General features: G+C 45.9%; 1 protein-coding gene across 1 annotated transcript; it reads right to left on the bottom strand.

The window, feature by feature from the left end:
* Positions 1 to 9,755: 9,755 nt before the first annotated feature.
* Positions 9,756 to 10,934, bottom strand: LOC136505130 (myb-related protein Zm38-like). The gene is made up of 2 exons (XM_066500231.1): positions 10,498 to 10,934; positions 9,756 to 10,404 (listed from the first exon to the last, which is right to left on the bottom strand). The coding sequence occupies exons 1-2, from the start codon at positions 10,758 to 10,760 to the stop codon at positions 10,047 to 10,049; spliced, it is 621 nt and encodes a 206-aa protein (XP_066356328.1). The 5' UTR covers positions 10,761 to 10,934; the 3' UTR covers positions 9,756 to 10,046.
* Positions 10,935 to 12,261: the final 1,327 nt, after the last annotated feature.

Here is a 12,261-nt window from a genome sequence, read left to right as displayed (position 1 = left end):
CTTTAGCGTGTCTGCAAATATTATGTTCAATCCTACGCCACCGTTGATCAGGACCTTGGGAACTGTCGTGCCGGCTATTGTTGGACCCAGGACGAGTGGATAGTGGCCGACATTAGTCATGCTAGTCCATTGATCTTTCCTAGAAAACTAGATCGGGTACTCGAACCAATTAAGGTACTTTCGTGTTGAAGGTTCTCCTGCCATGATATCCCGAAGAGCCAACTTCCCAGAGCGCTTGTTTGATGAAACCGGTAACCCCACAAAGATTACTACAATTTGGCCCTTGGACTGTTGGAAGCCAGGGTCAGTGTTGTCGTCTCCATCTTTGTTGTTATTAGTTTTATCCTTGCCTTTGTTGGTTTTGGCATAAAAACCTAGTTCTTGGAGTTGTCTGCACTCGGCCGCCGTGTGCTTGGCGTTCTTGTGGAAAGGGCAGGGTAAATTCTTGAGGTCTTCGAACTTCTTGTTATTCTTATTAGACTTCTTGGACCTATCCATGGAAGCAAGGGTGTTGTCGGGTCCTCTGTTTCTGGCGGATTGTCCACCCTGATTGCTTCTAGGGTCGTTACCTCTTACTTGTGGGCCGCGTGGGAATCGTTCGTGAGTGCACTCTTCAAATGCAATCATCTTTTGCACTGTATGCTTGAATTCCTCAGCGGTCTCTGGATTGTCGTCGTAGAATTTTTCAAACTGCCACTTGTATTTAATCCCATTGGCAAAGTGATCTATCACCTCTCTATCTGTGATATCGAAGACTTAGGCTTGTATTTCAGCAAAGCAGTGATAATATTGCTGGAAGGATTCATCTGCTTTATGTTTGCAAGTTCTAAGCTCGTTACGAGTACTTGGGTGGGTGAGGACACCGCAAACATTTTCACAGAATTTGTGTTGAAGTTGTCCCCAAGTATCAATGGAGCGGGCTCTTAGTCTATCAAACCAGGCAAGAGGCACAGTACTGAGTGCCATGGGAAAATATAATACTTTGATGTCGACATTGCTGCCTGCCAACTTGATGGACTGAGAGTAGATGCGCAACAATTAGTTGGGTTCTATCTTCCCATCGTACTTGGTATGGTTTGATGGCTTAAACTTATAGGGAAGCCACACAAAGAGTAGTCTATCAGAGAAACATGGGAACCTGTTCGGTGGGATACAGGCTTCTCTGTACTCGGACTTGCCTCTACCTTCCTTGATTCTCCTCCTACGCGGCACCCAAATTCCTATTCTAGTTAACCTACGGTCCTAGACGGGAGTGGGCTGGTACTCGCTGTTCTCCTCCTTGGTTACCCTGCGGTCCAAGATGAGAGTGGGCTGGTGCCCGCGCCTCTGTTCCTCGGGAAGGGTTAGCTTGAGATGTTGCTTTTGTAGCCTGCATCTAAAGGACTGTTGATTTCAAAATGACTTTGAGTCGTTGCTGATCTAGAGTAGGGTTTCTATGACCGCCATCTCCTCTACTAGGGAGTACATGTTGGCGTAGGGCATGGTAAAGACCCTATGGCCAGCTACTTCCATGAATTTAGTCTCAAGGTTGCGTGATGCAGAGGCTGTGATGGCATCACGGTCTTGGAGCTGTCATTCCACTTCTTCATCCCATAGACGCTATTCATACGCTGCCTCTGCAGCCAAGCACTGTCGTTCAACGTCTTAACAAGCCGATTGATACCACTGTCACTCTTTCCTGCTGTGTTGGGTGCAGTTACGTTGAGCCTATCGAGCTCTATTCTTCCTTTCCCTAGCCGTCTTCTGCTCATCCGTCTCTCTGTTGGGTGGTGCAGTGTCCAGGGAGATGTCAGACAAGGTTTCCTCTCCATCTTGGATATCTAGTGGGTTAGGCATAGGGATCTGAGGTGGTTGCCCAGCCATGACAACTTCTTTGGAGTGCTTCGTGGCCGAGTGAGTTCTATATTCTACAGTCATCGCAATGTCCAAGATCTCTGTAGAATCGTGATCGTTGTTGTATGCTGGAAGAGTGTTGTCGTCCTGATAAGGCAAGAGCTCCACCATGCCAACTAGACAAGATGGATCTGTTAAAGAAGTGAGGTCGAGCACCCGGCCAATGAACGATGCCTCCTTCGGGTGTGATGGATAGATCCAATCCTCTTTGGGCACCCGCAAGAGGGATTTCTTGCTCAGACTGCACGAGGTGGCTAATCGTATTTCGATAGATTGATGCCGAATTCTTGAGTCCGAGTGGAAAACAAATTGGGTCTTCGAGTTGGACTTCAGATGGGATCTCCAAACCGGACAAAAGTGATGTGACCGAGCAAGAGTCATGGTTGATGGTGACCTCCTGAGTTCGAGTTGAATCAGAATTTGAGAGGTGTGAAAACTTCTCGCCGAGTTGATCTAGTGTGATCATTGAGACATCTGGTGAAACTTATAGGGAAGCCACACAAAGAGTAGTCTATCAGAGAAACATGGGAACCTGTTCGGTGGGATACAGGCTTCTCTGTACTCAGACTTGCCTCTACCTTCCTTGATTCTCCTCCTGCGCGGCACCCAAATTCCTATTCTAGTTAACCTACGGTCCTAGACGGGAGTGGGCTGGTACTCGTTGTTCTCCTCCTTGGTTACCCTGCGGTCCAAGATGAGAGTGGGCTGGTGCCCGCGCCTCTGTTCCTCGGGAAGGGTTAGCTTGAGATGTTGCTTTTGCAGCCTGCATCTAAAGGACTGTTGATTTCAAAATGACTTTGAGTCGTTGCTGATCTAGAGTAGGGTTTCTATGACCGCCATCTCCTCTACTAGGGAGTACATGTTGGCGTAGGGCATGGTAAAGACCCTATGGCCAGCTACTTCCATGAATTTAGTCTCAAGGTTGCGTGATGCAGAGGCTGTGATGGCATCATGGTCTTGGAGCTGTCATTCCACTTCTTCATCCCATAGACGCTATTCATACGCTGCCTCTGCAGCCAAGCACCGTCGTTCAACGTCTTAACAAGCCGATTGATACCACTGTCACTCCTTCCTGCTGTGTTGGGCGCAGTTACGTTGAGCCTATCGAGCTCTATTCTTCCTTTCCCTAGCCGTCTTCTGCTCATCCGTCTCTCTGTTGGGTGGTGCAGTGTCCAGGGAGATGTCAGACAAGGTTTCCTCTCCATCTTGGATATCTAGTGGGTTAGGCATAGGGATCTGAGGTGGTTGCCCAACCATGATGACTTCTCTGGAGTGCTTCGTGGCCGAGTGAGTTCTATATTCTACAGTCATCGCAATGTCTAAGATCTCTGTAGAATCATGATCGTTGTTGTATGCTGGAAGAGTGTTGTCGTCCTGATAAGGCAAGAGCTCCACCATGCCAACTAGACAAGATGGATCTGTTAAAGAAGTGAGGTCGAGCACCCGGCCAGTGAACAATGCCTCCTTCGGGTGTGATGGATAGATCCAATCCTCTTTGGGCACCCGCAAGAGGGATTTCTTGCTCAGACTGCACGAGGTGGCTAATCGTATTTCAATAGATTGATGCCGAATTCTTGAGTCCGAGTGGAAAACAAACTGGGTCTTCGAGTTGGACTTCAGATGGGATCTCCAAACCGGACAAAAGTGATGTGACCGAGCAAGAGTCATGGTTGATGGTGACCTCCTGAGTTCGAGTTGAATCGGAATTTGAGAGGTGTGAAAACTACTCGCCGAGTTGATCTAGTGTGATCATTGAGACATCTGGTGAAGCTTGAGGCGCCAGGATCTCCATGAGGTGACTTTGGAGCTTGCCGTTGTCGTCTGTCTTGCAGATCTAGGAGCCAAAGATGAAGGTGGTAGCCGCCGAGAAAATCGTATTGTCGAGGTCGTCGAGCTCTCGATTGCGAAGTCGCCAAAAGCCCCTACCTGGCGTGCTAGCTGTGTTTGATGACCGGCAAGTCATTATGGGGTTACACGGTACGATGTTCAAAGGGCTTCGGCGTACGCAGAAATCGACAGTAAATGCAAAGAGACGAACGATTTATACTGGTCCGGGCCCTCTTGTCGAGTAATAGCCCTTACGTCCAATTGGCATGTAGCCTTTTGTGTTGGATTGATCGTATGATTGTTAGGGTTACAAGGGGGTGTGTCGTACCTCTCTTTATATAGAGGAGAGGGTAAGGGCATGTATCTAGTCCTAGTCGGTTACAAGAGAAGAGTCATAGTCCTATTACAGAATCTAGCTTTCATAGTTAGCCGACTAAGTTGATCTGGAATAGCTTAAAGTCCATGCCACCTTGTCTCGCGTCCTTCAACAGATCATGGGCCATCCTAGGACCCATCCGGGAAGAACTCCCATAGGGAACCCCTAGGACCCTGGTCCATCATTTGACTTCTTATTTTTATAAAAAATAATAAAAAATGATATACGCATATTTTTATGAAAGTATTTTTCAAGACAAATTTATTCATATGGTTCACATTTCCAAACTCAACAACTTAAAAGTCATACGAGATTTACATTGCAAACGTTTGACCTAAACCTTGTCCAAAACGATTTCTTTTACCAACCTGAGTAGGTCAGTAGGGATGGTGTGTGTTCTATATATAGTAGTGGTCTTTGGTGTCGAACCTAAAAAATCATTATAATATACTCCTATATGGAATACTAATGTGAAAGTATGAATATTTATATTCACCCCACTTAATTTTCTCGGAGACACTCCCTCGCAGCAAACGTTCCATTGGTAATTTTGTTCTCTGTTAGGCTCCGTTTGGTTAGCCGATATGATGCAAGGAACTATTCCGGACATGAAAAACTTAGTATAAATTAAGTAATGAATCTGACCCGGAGTTCTTCACGGGGGTCATTCCTCAGGAAGCGAACGGGGCCTTGTGCCATATCATGTTCCCACGCAAGAGATATCTTGAGCGATTCTCCCGCCAATTTCACTACCCTCTGAACTTGATGTGGTAGGTGAGAGACCATAGGAGACAGCTAAGGTTGCACCATCCGGCATCTTCTTGCAGCAATAGGCTAGCTTCAGGGACAATGCAGGGCACTCACTAGGATTTAAATTATTACAAGCCAGTTTAGATCTTTATTTATTGTTGAAACTGAATAATTAAGTTTTAAGCAGCAACAGTTTTTAATAATCACAAGGACTATGTGTTTTAGTGGCAAACACAAGGATGATCTTTATTAACTTACCGGACATGTTATAAAATTTGGTGTTCTTTCAATTTGTTGTAGCATGTAAACCATTATATCACTTTAGATATTTATCTATAAATTGATTTATGCTTTGGGTCAGAGGGAGAGTAGCCAGTAAGTAGAAACGAGAGAGAAATGAATAAAAAAAAAAGAAACGAGAGAGAAAACATTATATAGATATCAAAATTCTGAACTAAAAGGAAATAAATCTAACATTAAAATATAGTTACCTTTGTGATTAAGGGGGTGTTTAGATGCTTTTGGAATGGTAAAACTTTTAGCCCTAATCTTTTGCTGCTAATCATTAGGCATTCAAACTTTACATCTTGGTGTTTAGATGCATGGCAAAACTTTAGCACAGTACCAAACAAAGACTGATTTGCCCCCATTTAATGCATGATTTGGTTCATTAATTGTCACCCATGCAAAGCCATGCATGCTGCATGCTAGGCTTGTTGCTGCTGCTTGCCCTTGCTGCTACTGCTCACAACCGCTTGCTGCTAGCACTTCTGCTGCTCGCCATTGCTGCTGCTAGCACTTGCTGCATGCCTGACAGTGTTTCCAAACAATCAAATATTACACTTTATTGAACAATTATTGAATAGTTCAAGTACAGAACTCAATTGTCCTCAAGTATACAAATCACTCATACACGTTACATTTGAAGTACACAATTTCAATTGTCATGATCGATTTAAAAAACCAAGGGCAATCAAGTCACGGAAAGCATTCATCATTGCAGATTCATCCCTTGCCGACGTTTGATGAGTACGTGGCTGAGAGGCCGATGCTTTAGGTGGAACATAGTTCTCATTATGATCACACCGATCAAAGTCAATATCCACTATTCCACTCTTTCTAATGAAGTTATGGAGTGTCATGCATGCAATGATAATTTGGCTTTGCTTATGAGGTGCATAACTCGGCATTTGCAACAAAATCCTTCACTTCATCTTCAAAACTCCAAACGACCTCACGATAACATTTCTAAGAGATGAATGTGCATAGTTGAAGATCTCTTTTTTACCTTGCGGCTCCGAGGGCATTCAAACTTTACATCTTGGTGTTTAGATACATGGCAAAACTTTAGCACTGCACCAAACAAAGACTGATTTGCCCCATTTAATGCATGATTTGGTTCATTAATTGTCACCCATACAAAGCCATGCATGCTGCATGCTGGGCTTATTGCTGTTGCTTGACATTGCTGCTACTGCTCGCAACCGCTTGCTGCAAGCACTTCTGCTGCTCGCCATTGCTGCTGCTAGCTCTTGCTGCATGTCTGGCAGTGTTTTCAAACAATCAAATATTACACTTTATTGCACAATTATTGAATAGTTCAAGTATAGAACTCAATTGTCCTCAACTATACAAATCACTCGTACACATTACATTTGAAGTACACCATTTCAATTGGGCAATCGAGTCACGGAAAGCATTCATCATTGCAGATTCATCCCTTGTCGGTGTTTGACGAGTACGTGGATGAGAGGCCGATGCTTCAGGTGGAACATAGTTCTCATTACGATCACAACGATCAAAGTCCCTATCCACTATTCTAGTCGTTCTAATGAAGTTATGGAGTGTCATGCATGCAACGATAACTTGGCTTTGCTTATGAGGTGCATAAATTGGCATTTGCAACAAAATCCTTCACTTCATCTTCAAAACACCAAATGACCTCTCGCTAACATTTCTAAGAGATGAATGTGCGTAGTTGAAGATCGCTTTTTTACCTTGTGGCTCGGGGCCATCTTGATACTTTGGAAGATGGTACTTGGTTCCCTTGTAGGGCACAAGGTAACCTGGACGGTTTGGGTAGCCGGAGTACACCAGGTAAAATTTTCCTACACAATGAAACAATTTTGTAAGTTTCACCTAGTTCAAGTAGAAGCTACAAATGCAACAGTAGGAAGGTGTTTACTTGTGGGTGGATATGGAAAGACATGGCTGTACTTGGTCATAGCATCAGTGAATACTCTCATATCATGTACAGAACTAGGCCATCTAGCAAGAACAAATGTGAACCTCATGTCAAAGTCACAAACAGCCCGCACATTTTGTGTTGTCATGCCCGTACGGCACATGTGCTGAACTAGCTTATTACTTGGCACCACACATGGTATGTGAGTGCCATCTATTGCTCCAATACAATTGTTGAAGAAGGGATGGAACCTAGGGCTTTTCAATCTAGGATGAATTGTTCTGAATTCTAGGTCCACCGGCTTAATGATGTCCTCAGCTTGACTAACTGACTGTGGTGCTCCAAGCATCCATAGGAATATTCCTAAAGCCTCAACTGAGGTACTATTGGTACTAGATTTTAGGCAATATGACTCTACCAGTAGATCATACAGTCGATCGAACACAGTTGGGCTCATTCTAAACATGTTGTAGTAGATGTTTCTATCTCCTAGCTTTCTCTCTACCCATTCCAGTCCAGTTAGCATTGGTTTCCTTCTCTTAGCCCTATTGCAGCAATTGCATGGTGAATAGCATATAGAAGCATACCATTCATAAAATCGTTGTCATCATCCTCAAGAACAAGTCTGAAGATTTCCTTATCACTTGACTCATCAGAATTGTCCCCATCCCTTGTTGAATTACCATCCTGACACATAAATGCAATACAAACTCAGTTACATATGCCAATAAAAAGTGAACATGCTCACATCACAATCATAATTGAAATTCAACACACAGTACAAGTGACATAGTTCAAACACAATAGACATATTGCAAATACCAAACATAGTTCAAATGATAGTGCAAATACAGAGTCTAACAGGGGTCTGCACATCAGGGTCCTTAGGTGCGTCCTCCTCGTCTTCCTCAACCACAGTCATACTTTCTCCGGCAACAAATGAGGTGGAGCCATCAACAGCTACACCATGGAACATTTGGTTCAATTCATCAATGTAATCTGGCCACCCCAACTTACATTTCTTCCGGTCTGGGTGGCCCTGCAGAACTATCATTGTGAGCTAGTGTACAACTTACTACATGCAAAACAGCAAACAAGCAACTTTACAATTACCTTAGTGTTGTCTTCCCACCACTGACCAGTTGCATCAATAGTGCCATTAGCTCTACGGCCTAAGCCAGTGTCGTTGCGCAACCTTTGTATGAATTGCCAATATCCCTTCAATTGTCTAATCCTATTAGCGATTTGCACTCTATCATGGACCAAATTGGTTGCTGCATAATACCTTCCTATGACCTCGTTCATCCTTGTCTTGTTCATGACTCCTCTCACGCAGTTACCCTTATTAATTTGGTCAACCCAAATTTCACAGTGTCCTGGTATTTCGATCTGACTAATTTCCCCTGTCGACTCTAGCCTAATCCATGCATAGCAACAATAGGTACATACATTACAAAAACGGCAATAATCCAACACATAGCATATTTTTCTGGGTTTGAAAATATACCATGACTTGAGCGTTCGGAAAGATCTGTTGGATCTCGTCGTCTTCAGCTACATTGTGATTGTTGAAGTTGAAGTTGTCTTACGCAACAGCTGTCGTCGCGGGTCGTCAACGTCCACCGTGGCTCCTGGATCTAGCAGGCACGCCGGATGCAGATCCACACGAACCGCGCACGCCAGCGGTCACAGGAGGCAAGGGAGGGGCACAACCACCACCGGAGGATGACGACAAGGCGCAAGCGGCCGTGGCGCCTCCTCCACTGCTACTGCGAGCCATGCGTAAGCTGAGGGTATGACTGCCGCTGCGAACGCGAATGGGAGGGGGGCCCATGCTGCCGCCGATGCCTCCACCTTGTGGGACGGAGCGAAGGAGGCCCTCATAGCCCGCCATTCCGGGCCACCCTTCGACATGGGAGTTGAGGTCGAGCGCCGCCATGTCCACCCGGGGAGCATTGACGCTGCTCGATCCCGGAAAGGGATATGCCGCGTCGTTGAAGATGTCGTAGCCGCCGACGGAGGAATACGGATCAGGCTGCGACAGAAGTCCCTAGTGCGGTCGTCGTCGCCGTTGCTGTAGCTGTCGCCGTTAAAGCCGTCCATCTGCGATGCATGGATCTAGATCTGGTGGACGGGGAGGACAAGCTGGATCTGGGGGCGGCGAGGAGGAGCTGGATCTGGTCGGCCGCGGTGGCTGAGAGCGAGAGCGGCGGGCGGAGCTAGGGTTTGCGCGGTGGGGAGTGAGTGCGGGGTGGGTGGGTGCGGGGTAGTGGGCATCCGGCTCCCCCCCCCCCCCCCCCCACACACACACACACACATGTCTTTGCCAAGTTTTGGGCCTCTTGGCTCCCAAATACCAAAAGTTTTGCAATCCAAGCTTTGCTCTTTTTTGCTCATGGTGTTTAGATCCATTTTGCCAAAAAATGAGATAAAACAACAAAAGTTTTGGCAAAACTGGGAACTAAACAGACCCTAATTCCGTGGGACATCACTAGAGTTTTTGCCATTTCTCGCCACCGAGAAGATGCTTCGGAAGCGTTCGGAATTGATGTATGTTGGAGAAAAAGATGGTCACACTAGCTAACCGAAGAAAAAAAGGGTGGAAATGCTGAACTAGTGTCTCTAGCATGCAGCGTGCATCAAAAGGCAAGAAGGAACAAAATAAGCCTATATTTTGGTGAAGCTGCAAAGCAATGGTGAGTCATCAACTCATCATCATAAATATTTAATTTAGTCTAAAAAATTAAGAGAGGCCGCAGGGTTCCTCATGCATGCATGGTGAAATTTTACAGCGTCCGATCTGATGATCTAACAGACATGAGCTTTCATTCTCTCTCAGATACACTCTCTCTTTAATTAGATCTTCCGGCCAGTCGCCTGCATGGAAGAAGACGACGACGAGGAGGAGGAGCTAATAACAACCATCGTCGTCGGCCTTCGCAGGCCGGGCAGAGGTGCACCACTCACTCCCTTGGCCATATCCGCTTGCTACGATTAGCTCGGCGCCAGTGCTGGCTAGTTGGCGGCGGCTGGGGATAACGGTTGGCTCGTCGGCGGGCTTAAGGACAGGTTGAGGTCGATGCCGCCGCCAAGGCCAAGCTGGTGCGGCACGGACCCGGACGTGCTGTCATAGTCGCTGCTGTCTCGGGAGCCGCAGCTGGACCGCACCACCACCGCCTTGTCATCGCCATGGTGGAGATGGCTGCTTGGCGCCGCGGCGGCGGCCGGTGCAACGGCGGCAGCCGCACTCGCCGGCTGGTGCGTCCGTGGGTCGATGCCACGGGCGATGAGCTTGCGCTTGATGTGCGTGTTCCAGTAGTTCTTGATCTCGTTGTCCGTCCGCCCCGGCAGCCGGGCGGCGATCAGCGACCACCTGTGCATTCCATTTCATTAATACAAGAATCTTTGTGAAATTACAGATTATTCATGCAGTTGAGTGAGTCTTTTTGAAACAGATTAGACGTACTTGTTTCCGAGGATCTGGTGGAACTTGATGATGAGTTCGTCCTCCTCCTGGGTGAAGTTGCCGCGCTTGAGGTCGGGGCGGAGGTAGTTGATCCACCGGAGCCGGCAGCTCTTCCCGCACCGCAGCAGGCCCGCCGCCTTGGGGAGCGACCTCCAGCAGCCCTCGCCGTGGGCCTTGATGTAGGCGACGAGCCGCTGGTCCTCCTCCTTGGTCCAGGCGCCCTTGTTCGTGTGCGCCTTCTCGCAGCACGGCGACCTCCCCATGCTAGCTGCTGCTGCTGCTCCTCTCTAAGCTACCTAGCTCAGCTACTATCTAACACACCACAAAGTGCAGTGCGCGCGTGGTGGTGAGCACTGTTGGGTGGTACTCTACTTGTATCATCGGCTACATGTGGAGGAGAGGAGACGATAGAAAAGAAAAGAGGCTGCGTTTATAAGAGAGAGACAGGGAGGGAGGGGGCGCGCATGAGCTGGAAGATATTTGACCGGGTAGGTAGGAGGAGGAGGAGAGAGACGGAAAGAAGGGAAGGGAAGAAGACGGGGGTGAGTGTCAGTAATTGCTAAGCCCTAGGGATGAGCTAGTGTGGTGGGTAGGTGGGTGGGCAGCTTCCCCGCTGCACTCCCTCTCGTCCTCCTCCGGCCGCCTGCTCAAACCTCCTCGGCGTTTTGTTAATTACACTAGCTAGTGCTCTCGTCGTGTCCCCCCACAGCATGACAGACTAGCAATGCAAATACTTGAAAAGACACGTCTGCTTCTAGTTGTTAGTTCTACTAGTTTCTTAGTTTAAGCGCGTTGATATTTTGGTAACCATCCACGGAAGATCTACGAAGGCGTCAGGATTAATTAGTTGCCTCCTTGGTTTTGTTGGCGCCAAGCAACAAGGATGGGTTTACTTTTCTTTTAATGATGCGCACGTAGACAATCATGCATGCACGTATACTTATCCTTCTGAATATATACACATGTATATTCATCATACTATACCCATGTTTTAAGTATATTTGAAAAACCGAGTTGGCAGATTTTGAGATCGATGAAGTTATCACAGCTGCCACATTATTGATATAAGCACATGTGTTCTTCTGTCGATTTTGGTTCAAATTATAAAATTTTAACTGAGAACAAAACTAAAAATACATTATTATTAGAACAAAAGCTTTAATTATTTTATTAAACATTTATTTCCTAATAAGTTTACATATACTAGATCCACAAATGTTATATGATAATTACCAAATAAAAAATTGCATCTTCTTTCTCACAAAAAAATAAATAAATAGCATCTTGTAGCTTGATGATCATGATCATGAGAAGTAATAATGGAATTACTTGAAACGAAAACGGAAAGTAACAACTATTTTCTATAGTATAGAAAAAGTGACAGTAATAATTGCATTAAAATATGAGGACCTTAGCTTGTGCAAAAACAAACGACATGTTTTTGATAATGTTCAGTATGCATTATATTATTGTCGCTTGGATCTAAAGTGCTAGCTTTTTACCCTACTTTTGTCAAGAACACATTCCTCACTCACTAGTCACTATAGCAGCACTAACACCCTTTTTAGGATTCTAGAAGCCCAATGCAAGCATGCCTATTCCTTGTCAGAGAGGGAAAAGAGAAAACAAGCATGAAGCAGGCAAGGGATGGAATTAATAAAAATAAATAAAATTAATTCGTTGGTTGATCAACTACCATCACCCCTCCTTTTTGTTGGACCAGGCCTTTTTTTATTACCACTAACTGATTAACTACTTTTCGCA

Source organism: Miscanthus floridulus, chromosome 14, assembly GCF_019320115.1.
Source record: "Miscanthus floridulus cultivar M001 chromosome 14, ASM1932011v1, whole genome shotgun sequence".
NCBI classification, from domain to species: Eukaryota; Viridiplantae; Streptophyta; class Magnoliopsida; order Poales; family Poaceae; genus Miscanthus; species Miscanthus floridulus.
The sequence above is the reverse complement of the archived record's forward strand: the minus strand, read 5'-3'. Positions and strand labels throughout refer to the sequence as shown.